General features: G+C 43.0%; 1 protein-coding gene across 3 annotated transcripts in view; it reads left to right on the top strand.

Moving 5' to 3' along the window:
• Positions 1-15,319, top strand: part of GNB1 (G protein subunit beta 1) — a 137,224-nt gene extending 121,905 nt beyond the window's left edge. For all 3 annotated transcript variants that reach the window (XM_068240644.1, XM_068240646.1, XM_068240645.1), the window contains exons 9-11: positions 3,268-3,484; positions 7,036-7,147; positions 12,736-15,319. In XM_068240644.1, the coding sequence (XP_068096745.1) occupies positions 3,268-3,484; positions 7,036-7,142 (324 nt within the window). In that variant the 3' untranslated portion in view covers positions 7,143-7,147; positions 12,736-15,319. The remainder of the gene's footprint in view (positions 1-3,267; positions 3,485-7,035; positions 7,148-12,735) is intronic.
• The last annotated feature ends 376 nt before the right edge of the window (positions 15,320-15,695 follow it).

Below are 15,695 nucleotides of genomic sequence, written 5' to 3'. Positions count from 1 at the left end.
GCCTGCTTCGATCGCCTCCGGCGATCTTTGATCAGGAAATCCCGTTCAAAGAACGGGATTTCCTGAAGGGCTACCCCCGGCGACGGGGCGGGATGACGTCACCGATGTCATGGACGTCGTGACGTCTTAGGGAGACCAGATCCAACCCTCAGCGCTGCCTGGCACTGACTGGCCAGGCAGCGCAGGGGTCTGGTGGGGGGGGGGGGCGCGGCGAGCCGAACAGCGGCGATCGGAATGCACACGCAGCTAGCAAAGTGCTAGCTGCATGTTGCAAAAAAAAAAGGTAAGTAAATCGGCCCAGCAGGGCCTGAGAAATCCTGCGCAGCATAGCCCGAGCTCAGCTTGGGCTTACCGCCAGGGAGCATAGTTTAGCATAATGCCAGTGCTGTATAATGCTACATAAAAAGCTAATTTAAACAGTCACAATGTATTTTCTGCACTCACTTACTTTAGGGTATGTGTAATTTTACCCTTTGCATGCGTACCCCTATATTAATCCTACTTGCCTTTGTTGAAAACTGCAAACCCTGCATAGAAGAGGTGTCCAAACTGCTGCTAAACACAGATAAAACAAACTAAAGCCTGAGGCACATTCCATTTTTATTGGTCAATTTTACCACCTTCATGTAGCAACAGCTTTTGAATACTATGGGTAGATTGTCTAGGTAAACTCTCATACTACATGGAAGTGGTAAAATTGGATGTGTACCCAAACCCCTGAAGTGTGCTAAGTGGAGTATACTGTAATACTTGGCCATTCCATGTAGCAGTTTAGTGAAAGCAGGCGTTTTCTTCAAGGATGGCTTTGTGTTGACCCACTGCTATGTCTCATTCTTTTACTTGTAGTACTGCGCAAATGTATTAGTACTTGCCAGCAAAAATATATGAGCAGCATGGGCCTAAGAATCACAGGATACAAGAGAATCGTTATAGCCAGTTGCAAATATGACCTGCAACCTTTACCCCGGAAACAACTTGGTGTTAGGTTGTGTCCTTTTGCATGCAAACCAGAATGATTTCAAATTTATTTATTTTTTGCTAAAATGATCAGAACTCTGAGTCTAAACAATGAATAGGGAAGTAGAATTATTACCAGTATTTTCAGAGGAGATACCTCAGCTTCCCACAAAATGATTTTGGCTGCATAGCAGTTTGGGGACTTTTAACCAGTCCATGTTGCAAGCGAGCCAGTTTTGAGATGATTCTGAGATGCACCTACTAGATGTTTGGAAAAAACGTGTCTCTGTGATCTATCTTGAATTCTGATCTCTAATATGTATATAATTTGTCCAAGCTGTTAACAATGATACTATTCATGAGTACACCCAACAGCAGTTTGAACACATTTAAAGAGAATCTGTATTGTTAAAATCGCTCAAAAGTAAACATACCAGTGCGTTAGGGGACATCTCCTATTACCCTCTGTCACAATTTCGCCGATCCTCGCCACATTAAAAGTGGTTAAAAACAGTTTTCAAAAGTTTGTTTGTAAACAAACAAAATGGCCACCAAAACAGGAAGTTGGTTGATGTACAGTATGTCCACACATAGAAAATACATCCATACACAAGCAGGCTGTACACAGCATTCCTTTTGAATCTCAAGAGATCATTTGTGTGTTTCTTTCCCCCATGCACTGAAGTTTCAGGCTGCTCTTTTCTTCCTGCAAACAGCTTTGCCCTTGTTTGTAATTCCTCAGTATGTGAAAGCCCAGCCAGCTCAGAGGATGATTTATCCAGCTTGTAAAAGATAAGAGAGAAGAGAGAAGCTGCTCTAATCCTAAATAATACACAGGCAGTGTGCAGAGAGGGGCCAGAAGGGGGAGTTCATAGCAGAACCACAACACTGAAGAACTTGGCAGCCTTCCAGACACAGGCCGACAAGTCTGTCAGGGGAAAGATGCATTGATTTATTACAGAGACTGTCATAGTAGAAAGTGCTGCAGTAAGCCAGAACACATTAGAATAGCTTTTGGAACTTGTAGGATGATAAAAAACAGGATGCAATTTTTGTTACGGAGTCTCTTTAAGCGTATTTGAAGGGAAGCTATAGTCCTTTTTATATTCGCTCTTTGTAATGTTAATTTTTTTTTTTTTAGATTTAGTAATAAAAAAATCACATCAAAATGTAATCATTTAGTGCTCCACCTGCTGGTCAGACTGTCGAGTTTTAACTGAAAGGAGATTTAGATAACTTTGTGACTGACAAATCCTACAATATCAGTCCGAGGCCTCTCCTTTTATAATGTTAAGCCCAATCTACACAATGCGATTCTTTGTGCGGTTCGATTACCATTCTATTTACGATCCGATTAAATCCGACATGTTCGTTCGAGATTCAATTCGATTTGCCATTGCAAAACAATGGTAAATCGAATTGAATCGAATCCCAATCGGACATGTCTGATTTAATCGGATCGTAAATAGAATTGTAATCGAATCGCACAAAGAATTGTATCGTGTAGATTGGGCTTAACATAAAAGGAGAGGCCTCGGACTGATTTTGTAGGGTTTATTAGTCACAAAGTTATCTAAATGGAAAAATTGAAAGTTTTTATTGTACAGTGTATATGGGTACCACAAGACAGATATACAAAAGGTTCCTTGAGGGAGGGATTACACTTGTCTCTGGGATCTGCAGACTATTCCTCACAAGTGGTTTTCTGTTTAATGTGTGCGTTTGCAATTTTTAACGCAGGCGTTTTACAGTAGCCAGATAATTTCAATGAGGAATTGCACTAATTGTTCGGAAAAGTAGTATAGGTTATAATATTTAACACCACACTGAATCACACTGAATCGCAGGTGGCCCCCTTACTTGCTGTTTTGGATTGCGGAAAAAGCCTGTAATTTCATCAAATGAGATCCCTGCCTTAAAGGACAACTGAAGAAAGAGGGATATAGAAGCCGCCATATTTATTTTCTTTTAAGCAATACTAGTTGCCTGGCTGTCATGCTGACCTTTGCATCTAATAATTTTAGCCATACACCCTGAACAAGCATGCAGCAGATCAGCTGTTTCTGACATTGTCTGATCTGACCAGATTTGCATGCTTGTTTCTGGTGTTATTCAGATACTTCTGCAGCAAAATAGTTGCCTGGCAGTCCTACTATCTGGTATTGTTTAAAAGGAAATATGGCAGCCTCCATATACCTCACTACAGTTGTTTTTTAATATATTATGAAACTCATGAATTAATGGATTCATTCACCTATGGTATAAAATTCTTCCACGGTAATTGTAAACCTGTTCTCTTTTTTTTTTCAGTTCTTCCCTAATGGTAATGCTTTTGCCACTGGCTCAGATGATGCCACATGCAGGCTGTTTGACCTTCGTGCAGACCAGGAATTGATGGTCTATTCCCATGACAATATCATCTGTGGCATCACTTCAGTAGCATTCTCCAAGAGCGGACGCCTCCTTTTAGCCGGATATGATGACTTTAACTGCAATGTGTGGGACACACTTAAGGCTGACAGAGCAGGTAACCGCATTAGATATACTGTATATACTCTGGTATAAGTCTCAAAATTTAGGACTGACCCAAAGTACAAAAGTGGGGGGGGGGGGGGGGGTTCGACTTAGACACATAGTCCTAAATTTTGCGACTTACAGACTGTGTGTGTGTGGGGGGGGGGGGGGGGGGTATGGATGTGAGGTGTGTGGATACTCACCATCCATCGCTGGGCGCAGCGTCCTCTCTTCTACCTCACTCGCGTCTACCCCCTTCAGAGATGGTCCGGCTCCCGATGTCACATGACGTCTGGAGCGGAAGTTACAGCGTGAGTGGAGGAGAAGAGAGCACACTGTGCCCAGCGGTGGATGTGGTAACGGACAGGTGCAGCAGTGGGGAGAGCGGGCAGCATGGAGGCAAACATCGCACCACAGCCTCTATCTTCCACCTACCACGCATTCCCTTGTGTTGATACCAGCGTCTCTCCTGTGATGTTATCACAGGAGACGCTGGTATCAGCGCATGGGATGCCTGGGAGAGGAAGTAGATGGAAGATAGGTGAGATGTTTGCCTCCATGCCCGCTCTCCCCACCGCTGCAGCCTATACATGGGGGCAACTGTACTGGCTACCTTACTATACTGGGGGCAACTATACCTGGCTGCCTATCAATGCTGGGGCATCTATACTGGCTACTTATGCCAAGGGCAACTATACTGGCTACCTTCCTATACTGGGGGCAACTATGCCTGGCTGCCTATCAATGCTGGGGCATCTATACTGGCTACCTACCTATGCTAGGGGCATCTATACTGGCTACCTACCTATGCTAGGGGCAACTATACTGGCTACCTTCCTATACTGGGGACAACTATACCTTGCTACATACACTGGATGCACCTACCTACCTGCCTAGCCTATACAGGGGGTAACAATATTGGGTACCTATACTGGAGGCACGTACTTGGCTGGCTCACATATAATTACATAGACTTATAGTTGAATAATTGAAAAAATCCACCTTGTGAGGGTCAAATTTGGGGGGTCGACTTATACACGGGGTCGACTTATACACGGGGTCGACTTGTATCCGAGTATATACGGTATTTATTTTTTATTCTGTTAATGTTGATATCTTTCCTGGTCACAAAGTAGCCACACTGCAACACAAATGAGTTGGCTACGTAGAAGTGTATGGAATAAGCCTGACTTGCTTTACCATTGCAAGTTTCAGCTCTTTTATCAGAGCACTGGCGTAGACATTCTTGGCTGGTAATCTCTCCTTATTACAGCAGAAACAGGTGTAATAATTTAGCATTACTCAGACACTTAAAGTATGAACCTAGACTTGCTTGTTTGACCCTTTCAGCAAGTCTGTGCTTGTTTTTAACATTTTAAAATTTAAAAAAAGTCCATGTGAGCAACTGCTTCCCTGGCCTTTTTCGCAAACATTTACTAAGGGGACTCAGCTCATCACAATATGACCATTAGTGCTGGTTTCCATTAGGTGTTGCGGCCAAATTGGAAACAAAGGGGCAGCCCGAATTGCTAAACTGTGCCATGCAAGGCTCTTGGGATTCTGCTGCAGTAATCTGCAGCAAACCATCCCACAGTAGTGTAATGTGGATGGCAAAGCCATTGAAAACATAGGCAGTGTTTCCCTGTCCCTCTCGCCTGCAGATTCATGCCAAATTCAGCACTGATGAAAACAGGCCCTTATAGGGAAACTTAAGCCATGTGAAAAGTGTCTTACCTGGGGCTTCTACCAGCCTCCTGCAGCCACCCTGTGCCTGTGCTGGGCCTCTACGAGCCTCTGTTCTCCCGCTGCAGCTTAGTTTCGTTTTAGCCGACTGAGGGAACGGGTGACGCCGACTGCGCAGCCCTGGCAACGCGGATTCTTGCTCACTATTGTCGACAGCAACGCAAGCAAGGGTACAAGTTGCCAGGGCTGTGCAGGTACAGTAGCCCGCCGACTCAGTCTGCAAAAACGAAACTAAGCTGCAGCGGGAGAACGAAGGATTGTAGAGAACAGGCATGGGCACAGGACAGCTGCAGGGGGCTGGTATAATCTCCCAGGTAGGTGAAACTTTTTTTTTTCTTTTTCCCAGATGGCAGAAGTTTAACTTTAAGGTCTGCTTTTGTACATGTGGAAAGGTTAAGCCATAACTGGTTCCATTTATACATCTAGCATGCTGCTGTAACAGTGGAGTTGCTGTCACAAATTTTATCTTGTAATCAATATTGGTTATCTGGCTGTCACATGAAATTGACTAGACAGCTTAATTTTGTCAATTATTAACCTCTAGAAAATACTGTATGTATGGCTGTAAACCTGACTAGATTAGTATTATTGCCTCTAACAGCCACTAAAGATTATGCCTGTATTTAGAGAGCGTTCCCAACTGGATGACATAGACAGCACCATTACCTCTTTTATTCTACAATACTGTACATAGGTCTGCAAGCAGATATACAGCAGCTACTAAAGAGACTCAGGCTTTGTTTGTGGAAGCTTAACCGCAACCGTATGCTAAAGTATACGAAGGTGTACGCAAGGGTTAGTGTTTATGTAAATATGGTTATGCTGCTTGGTAGGTCAACAAGGCTCAGGTGATTGGACTATGCTGCTGATAGCAAGTGTAAGGTATATACTTATTATGGAGGAAGATAATGGTAAAGAGTGGAAAAAAATGGGAGAGATTGTGCAATGGAATAGTTGCATCATGATTGCAGGTGTCAGATAGAGAAGAGATGTGATGGAAAAATCACATTGTGTGTTATGGTTGCTGGTAAATAGGCTGAGGGATTGTACAATGGGACGGTCAAATTGCATATATATAACCAGTATCAGAATTGAGGAATGTGATGGGAGGCGGTGCTATGGGCGGGTTGCAACACGCTTTTATATTATAGATTACTGTCTCTCCTCCTTTTAGCAGCTTTAGCATTTATACCAGAGAGGCCATGGAAATCTCACAACTTCTGTACACTCCGAGCTGAGGATTCACATGAACATCCCATCTCTCCTATATAAAACCAATGTTCTGCTTTACTACAACCTTTCTGAAAACTTCTAATTCTGTCCATGAAAAATGAAGCTATAGATGCTTTTCCAATGGCTTGCAATTGCATATCTTCTGGACAGGTTATTGACTAGACCAGCCAAAGAATGAAATTACATCAACCGACAAGCACATACAAGGGAGTAACTAGAAATCATGGGGCTCCCAGAAATGTTGCGACCGCTTAATGTTCACATCCATTCCACGGATTGCTTTATAGAAATTTGAATTGAAAGAAATTTGGAAATTATTATTTTTTTTGTGCGCACAAAAAAAAACTGGGTAGGTGGCCTGCCGTGTTGCTTTTTGTCTACGCAAATGTGGTCTGGAATAGCTTCCAGCAGTTTGACCAGCTGTTAGTGCAGCAAGCTTTCTGATGGCATTGTGAATTATTTAGGCCATCAAGACTACTCATGCATTTCTTATGTTGTCTACTGCCGAGCTCAGCAGACAGTGTGTTAATGCCTTAACCTTTTCAGGCCTTGCCAAGCTCACCCGATCCATCCTTGCTTGCTTTCTAGGTGTCCTTGCTGGTCATGATAACCGTGTAAGTTGCTTGGGCGTGACAGATGATGGTATGGCAGTGGCAACAGGGTCATGGGACAGCTTCCTGAAGATCTGGAACTAAAGTCTGTGAGTATAAGGATACACTGCAATACAATATTAATATTCCATGACAAGTTTACTTTCTTCAAACAAGTGGAGTTTCATGTTTAGTAAACAGCACACATTTCTTTAAACGCCTTTCTGTTTCCTGGCAAGCATAGTTTATCATGAAAACTCTTTTTTGTCAGCCTTTATAAATAGAGGAGGATATGGGGGAGTGCCAGCATCTAACAAATGTTAATCTGGAGTAGCATTGCTTACAGTTCCACAGAACACTGACTGCACAGTGGTTCAGACTTTAAAATACTGCTTTCTTGGCTCCAGTTCTTAGTTTTGTACACTTTTTTTTTTTTTTTTTTTTTAGATGAAATTTGACTGAGGGGTCTCTAAAGATGGCCTCAAGGGAGAATCTAGTGTGCATGCGTATATGTTGCCCTTGATTCGTCGGCGAGAGATCAGGCATGGGGTTTCCACCTTATATAGTGACAGAACGCTTTTAGAGTGCAGCGAGGCAGCTGCTCTGCTAGGCATGGAACCCTGACCCAGAACCGGGTCTACGAATGATTTACCACCGGGTTCCCAATGAACATGCGATGCACTCCGGGGGAGAGGCAGCCTGTTTCCGTCTGTGCTCCGGTTCTGAGCCAGGCTTCGCTGTGCATGGGATCCCGCCAGGTTGGGAAGCACCCGGCTATTCCACACCGACCTGGGCTCCTTGGCACTGTAGTATTGTCATGTTGGCTTAAAGTGGATCCGAGATAAACTTTTACTCATTGCATAATTGTTCCTTTCATGTAGTTTATAAGGCATTCCTCAAGCCAAATACATTTTTGTTTTAATACTCTTAATTCCCTATAAACTAAACAAGCCTCGCCCACAGCTTTTCAGGGTGCCTTAGCATTTTCAGACCGTAGCAAAGTCTTACAGGAGCTCAGTCTGGACAGGAGGAGGGGGAGGTGTTACTAGCCATTGATGTCAGAGGCAGAGGGAGGAGGAGAGGGGACTGAATTTACACACAGGCAAGCTGATGGCGTCTCCAACCCTTAGCCTGTGATAATGCGACCAACAGAACATGGCTGCCCTCATTGTATCACAGGAATAAATAATCATAAACTTTTAAAACTTTTGCAGCTAGATAAGCTGTTTAAACTATCTAAACTTTAGAGAAGATATACAGGGGTTTGGAGTTTGGGTAATTTTGTGCACTCGAAATTGGAGTCTGAGTCCATTTCATAAATTGAGTCTGATTTTTGTACAAAATCCACAGCCCTGCTAAGTATTAGACCAGCGGTTCCCAAACTTTTTCGGTTGAGGGCACCCTTGATGGCTCTGAATTATTTTTTTTTCAAGGCACCCCTCAGCAAAAATAATTACTGAAATGCTGTCACGACCCTTATTCAGCAGCACCCCCAAAAGGATGGGGATGAACGCCGAGGCACCCCTGGCAGGTGCTCAAGGCACACCAGGGTGCCGCGGCACCCAGTTTGAGATCCCCTGTATTAGACTAAGGTGTCGGAGCCATTTTGGGTACCCGGAGTTGGAGTCTGATTTGTGGTTTCATAAACCGAGGAGTTGGAGTCGGAAGATTTTTGTGCAGACTCCACAGCCCTGAAGATATATAGACAAGTTACTTGTTAGGGTTAGTTTTCTCTGATCCGCTTTAAGGGGTGCTTTGTTTTTAGTCTTTAGGCTAGTGACATGTCTGTATAGCTTGGGCCACGAACTGTAACCTGAGGTATAACGTCCTGAACCCTGTTGGGAAATGGTTGTCTTGTCTTAAGTCTGTATAAGGCCCGGTTCACATTAGCGTTCGCTGTCCGGATTCGCCTGATCGGATCCGGACCGTATACTGTACAAACGGAACGGACGTTCCGCATAGCAATGCAAAGTCTATGCGGCCGTTCACACGTGTCCGTCCTGTACGGAACGGATCCGGACTCCGGACACTTTTCCAACATGCTCTATTTTTGGGTCCGGATCATCCGGCCGACGCACCCGGACTGGAGCCTGACTGCACCATCCGTGCATAGAAACCAATGGGAAACAGAAAGCACAGAACACACTGGCTATAAAAAAAAAACCTGACGTTCTACCCCACTTCCTATGCGTTTTCTAGTGGCCATTTTGGATGGGGACACATGGGCCCAGCATTTCTGGAGTGGAGCAGCAGTGACTTGTGCTGGAGCTGTTTGGCAGTATATGTCGGACGTGGAGGTGAGGCCCTACACAGCGGAGGACCGGATTCTACATGTGCACCTTCTGCTGACCTCCCAGACCCCAACAATATTTATATAGTTTGTATCTCTTTTACCAAACTGATCCGGATCGCAGCCGTATCAATACGTATGCAAACGGAACCGTACGGTTCCGATTCCGGTCCGTTCTTTACAGAAACGCAAGTGTGAACGGGGCCTAAGGCGTTAGGGTTTCTAAACCTAGAATGTTTATGCTGGCTTGAAGGAATGGTCCGTGAGAAGCAGATAACTTTAAGTTGGTGCAGGATTATGCAAACGGATGCTAATGCAGCTTGAAAACCAGTTAAATTCCATCAAGGTAAAATTTGGTCCATATTCAAGCTGCATAAATTTGCATACAGAATTTGCATAATCTTGCATCATCTCTGTCAATAAGGTGCAAAGTCCTTTGAGTTCATGCAGGATTATATAAATTCCATCTGCAATTTATGCATATTGAATGTGGACCAGAATCCACCTTAATGGAATTCAATTGATCTTTTTTCAAGCTCTAAATTTGCATACTTTGCATAATCCTGCATCAACTCTAAGGGATTTGCATCGTATTGACCAGCCCTACTGATCAGGGGTTCAGATTGCTTTGGCTGCAAGCTTGTATGTAAGGGCCCTTTTCCCAGACTTGTGGAGTCAGAACAAAAATCATCCCACTTAAAGGGAACCTAAACTGAGCGGGATATGGATTTTTCCTTTTAAACCATACCAGTTGCCTGACTCTCCTGCTGATCTCTAAGGCTAGAGTAGTGGCCAAATCACACACCTGAAACAAGCATGCAGCTAATCCAGTCTGACTTCAGAGCACCTGATCTGCATGCTTGTTGAGGGGCTATGGCTGAAAGTATTAGAGATACAGAATCAGCAGAAGAGTCGGGCAACTGGTAATACTTTAAAAGGAAAAATCCATATCCTTCTCAGTTTAGGTTCCCTTTAAACTCCTCAGTTTATGAAACCTCTGACTCGGGTACCCAAAATTACTCGACTCCTATTCTACAGCCCTTGCATGGCTATGGAGTGGGTGCAAAAATCATCCAACTCAGACATTTATGAAACCACCGCCTCCAGGTATCCTCGACCCTAATCCACAGCCCTACCTTTTCCACAGGTGACTGAACTGTGCCCTCTGAGCAGTTAACCTCTTGAGGACCGCAGTGCTAACCCCCCCCCCCCCAGTGACCAGGCAATTTTCAGTAAAATGAGCCACTGCAGCTTTAAGGCCAAGCTGCAGGGCCAGGCAATTTTCAGTAAAATGAGCCACTGCAGCTTTAAGGCCAAGCTGCAGGGCCGCACAGCACACAAGTGATCCTCCCCACCAACAAAGCTCTCTGTTGGTGGGGTCTGATCGCTCCCCCATGTTGATTTATTTTTTTTTATAAATATTTAATTTACATTTTTTTTTTAACCACTTCACCACTGAGGGGTTTTACCCCCTGACCACCAGAGCAATTTTCACCTTTCAGCGCTCCTTCCATTCATTCGTCTATAACTTTATTATTACTTATCCCAATGAAATGAACTATATCTTGTTTTTTTCGCCACCAATTAGGCTTTCTTTAGGTGGGACATTATGCCAAGAATTATTTTATTCTAAATGTGTTTTAATGGGGAAATAGGAAAAAATGTGGGAAAAAATTATTTTTCAGTTTTCGGCCATTATAGTTTTTAAATAAAGCATGCTACTGTAATTAAAACCCATGAAATGTATTAACCCATTTGTCCCGGTTATAAAACCATTTAAATTATGTCCCTATCACAATGTTTGGCGACAATATTTTATTTGGAAACAAAGGTGCATTTTTTTCAGTTTTGTATCCATCCCTAATTACAAGCCCGCAGTTTATAAAGTAAGTGTTATACCCTCTTGACATAAATATTTAAAAAGTTCAGTCCCTAAGGTAACTATTTATGGGTTTTTTTATTGTATGTTTTTTTTTTAATTACAAAAAAAAATAAAAATTGGGGAGTGTGGGAGGTAATGAGTTAATTTATTGTGTAAATGTAATGTTTGTATATGTAAAATGCTTTTAGGGTGTAGTTTACTATTTGGCCACAAGATGGCCACAGAGTGTTTGTTTACATGCGACCTGTAAGCGTCCGGAAGGACGCTTACAGGAAGCAGTAGGAGGCTGGGAGACTCACAATGATCTCGCTGTTTCTGAAAGAAGCAGCAGATCATTGCGGGGGCTTAGATCAACGAACGGGAATGGATTTTCCCGTTCATTGATCTCCGGGCGAGCAGGCGGCGGCGTGCACGAGCGACGGGTGCGCGCGCACGAGCGGCGGGAGCGCGGACAGCGGCGGTAGCGCGGAAGGTACGGATTTCTCCGTCCCTGGTTTTTTAGGAGGGAAAAAAGGGGCGGAGAAATCCGTACGCGTGGGGGTAAAGTGGTTAAACCTGTTTCTTTAAATACCTTCCCTCCCTCCCCACAGCCAGCCTATTACGGCGATCGGCTGTCATAGGCTTCTGCCTATGAGAGCCAATTGCTCTTGTCCCCCGCTCGGAGACTGAAGGCGGGGCGGAGCTCCGCCCCCCAAGCAGGAGATGCGCGCGATCTCCTGCATTAGCTGGCCCCAGGACTTTACGCCAATCGGCGTTAGGGGCCTGGGGCTGCTGCCGCGGCCACGCCCATTGGCGTGACGTGGTCGGGAAGAGGTTAAAGCCCATTCACACTAGGGATCGCAAAACGCTAGCGATTAGCCAAACATAAAATTAACACAAGTAGCTTTCCATGGTTTATGGTCATGAATGACATCAGTGGCGTAGCTAGAGACTATGGGGCCCAATAGCAACATTTTAATGGGGTCTTTAGATTAGGCACTCTTGAGCAATGCCACCTGCCCCTTTCCTATGGATATGTGTTGACTGGGCAATTTACATTTCTATGCAATGTGCACTCTATATAGTCCATGAGCACTGAGACAGAGGTTAGAGAAACAAAGGAAAGTTAATAGTGAACAAACACAAAGTACCACCTGGGGCCCCCTCATCTCCAGGGCCCCATAGCAGTTGCTATGGCTATTGCTACGCCCCTGAATGACATGACATGACAGGAGTGGGCGGTAATGGGGAAAACATCTGAAAGAGCTCTGCCTCTTTAGATAATTTTGTCAATCTGTATGAAAGATTAATGGGCAGTACACAGGAGTCACTGGTGGCAGAAACACTTGGATGACTTCAATGAAATCTATGGTTGAATAAGACATACCTCTATAGGCATTTTACATTTAAAAGTGACTTCAGGTTTCCTTTGAGCTTCTCAGTTGAGGCTTGCTTTGTGACGGTGCAGAATACTTCAAGATTTTAGTAAATGTAAAAGTATGGATTGCTTTGCTAACTGCCTTTCTTTCCCCCCCTCCATTCCCCAGATACCCAGCGGACTTCTCCATGACTGGAAGAGCATTCCAACCTTCAAAATTTTAAATCATAGCATATCCGATCCAACCATACTAACGTGGACACCCACTATCCCTACTCCCATACATCAAAGGGCAGAACCTCTCCTCATTTTTTTTTTTTTTTTTTTCTCATTTGCTGAAACCAAGAGCACAATTATTTGCTATAGGAAGAATTGTTTTGTGGTTCTGAAACTGAGAATTGTGCATTCCTTTTGGGACCATCTCGTGTGTTTTTGTTTTATTTTTATTTTCTCTTCAACTTTCTTCACCTTCATTTGTCTTGAAATAATACAAAACACTATGCGCAGTACGACATAACCGAGAAGTAGCTATATTGAGCATAAAGTCCATTTCATGATTGTTTAACTGAAGGTTTCTAGAGCAGCGAGTCTGGTTTTGAGTTTTGTTTTTTTTTCCTTTAATTTTTTTCCCCCACATTTTTTTGTTAAGGTTGTATGTAAAGGCAGTTTGTTGTGATAACTGCGGCAGTATCAGCTTGTGAAAAAAATCAGAACAGTTACCTTTCACCCCTTGTGTTCCCCCTCTGATTTATTAAATGAAGGTGGGAAGTGATGGACCTTCCTGTCAGGGCTTCTTAAATGCTGTAAACTGTCCCTGTATTGTATTGTGAATCTATTGCACAGATACAGAACCCTGTGAATATTAAGGGTGTTAGCCATCCACAAGTCCTCTATGTAATGGTCATCCATTTGATAAAGTAACACCTGACTAGGTTGCTCCAGTAATTGAGTTACTTTTGAGCGCCAGTTGCTCAGGAGACCTAGTAACCCAATGCCTGGAGTGCCTTCAAGAAAACCTGTCATCTGAGAGTATTGCCTGTCCATGGTGGGACCATGCAACAGATGCCACTGGAGTGTTGAAAGGTCTTGATTAAATCATGTACAGTTCTTTTACCACCGATGCCAATGAACTGTCTGCAGATCTCTATGAATGAATCTACATCACTTCACCTTCTCCTGCACTCGCCCATACACACACACTTTCATCACACTATTAGGACTCCTCTGGGGGACATGAGCGTGTTGGGTTGAAGAGCAATGTTCAGTTCTCCCTTTGCTACTGAAGGCAACCCATAGTTTCTTGGGGGTCTGAGTTTTTTTTTTTGTTAATGAGCTAAACTGGCAGCATTCTTATAACCTAAAATGCACCTATACCAGTTGTCAGGGTTGGCATAGCACACTTGCTTGTGACAAGTGTACTGCTAGATGGGGATCTAGATGTCTCATTGGTGCTGTATGCTTTGGCCAGTTTTTCATTTTTATTTTTTTTTCTTTAATCTGGTGTCCTTCACTATTTAACCCATGTCAAATACTTTATTCGTGTAGGCCTAAACCATTCAGACTTGAGTCCCCCCCTGTAAGCTTGTTCTGTTAACACTGGGTAGACATTAACAAATAAATGAAGGGTATCTCATATGAACACTACCCTGGTCCCAAACTGATAGATTAGAGCAGCCGTGGATGGAGCTACATGTCTGTACTCTTTGGATATACAGTCAGATGTGTATGAAACGATGTACAAATTAATGTTTTTGAAAATAATGATCTTGAACTTTCTAAGTTAAAACTTATGAAAGCTTTTATTCTTATGTTGGCTGGGTGGGGGGAGGGAGGGGGGTTTGCCATAGGGATGGGTTTTCCTCTTAAAGATTGCATGCTGTAGAGTTGCTTAATAATGTGCATATAGAGAGTCATTAGATGTTTTTGTTTAATTTTTTTTTCCTTTTAACGAAAAAAATAACCTGTTTAAACAGAAGAAAAAAATGAAATGACTATTGCGGTTGTGCTCATTTTTTTTTATAATCACAGCTACTCTCTGTATACATTTTCCAAGTTTAGTGCAAAAAAAGTAAAAAAAAAAAATGAGCACTTGAAGAGTAGCTCGATTCACTTTTTTTTAACAAATAATAAAAAAACATCCTGTTCAAACAATTGCATTCAATTTTTTTTCAGGAAGTGTTGGGGAATGTGAAATTAAACTTTGACCCTGGTTTAAGTTGATGCTTCTCAACCTGTTCTTGTAGAAAGAGGATCTTGCATCTTATATTTTTTTTTTTCTTCCAGGAACAGCTTTCCCCTGCTAATTTTTTTTTCCCCTCCAATATTTTTTATTTTATTCAGATTAAGCAAAGCCTCTTGATTTTTGCAAAGACCTGTAAACCAATACACCGGAACCAATTCCACTGTTCCACAGGGCTTTGCATTAAGAAAGAAGCAGACTATAATTTCATTAGCTTCTTCCTAATTGTATATGAACGTTACTCAACCTTAGCCGTAGATGCTTTTTTTTCCCTCCTCTTTCTGTACAAAAAGTGCTGTAATTGTGCGTTAGGCCGGGAACTGGCAGAGAACGATATGCCCCGCCCACTTCTTGCATAAATTACTCTGTAGAGCTCTCTGCACCCACTATTCCCTTTCACCTTTTGTATTTAATTTTAAAGTCAGTGTACTACAAGAACGCTGGATGCAAGATAGATACTATATTAAAATGTACTGTTATTTAAGATGTAATAAAGCAGTTTGACATGAGTTTATCCCTTGTTGTTGTGTCATTTTTTTTTTTTCCAAGTGCCTGGATTTTAACAGTATTAGCCTAGATAAAAATTATAAGAGCTTCCATTACAGTTACAACTGGGTAAGCTCTTATTTTAACTAAAAAAAATAGAGAAATTATGACTTGGGGTGTAATGCTTGCATTTACAACCCAGCAGGTGGAGTTTCCAAGCCGAGCCAGCGATGCCAGTGTCAGACGTTCCATGATACCATGGTGCAGCTTACAATAAATAGGCAACCAGTGTAAGAGAATGAGGATCCAGGGCCACTCCTATCCTCTGTGGTTCGGCACTCTTGCATCTGCAGACTTGGAGCAGACGGGCACAACAGGAAATAAGTTACACATACATGTATTCC

The sequence above is a fragment of the Hyperolius riggenbachi genome, chromosome 6 (assembly GCF_040937935.1).
Source record: "Hyperolius riggenbachi isolate aHypRig1 chromosome 6, aHypRig1.pri, whole genome shotgun sequence".
Taxonomy (NCBI): Eukaryota; Metazoa; Chordata; class Amphibia; order Anura; family Hyperoliidae; genus Hyperolius; species Hyperolius riggenbachi.
Note: the sequence above shows the minus strand (reverse complement) of the source record. Positions and strands in the feature narration are given on the sequence as shown.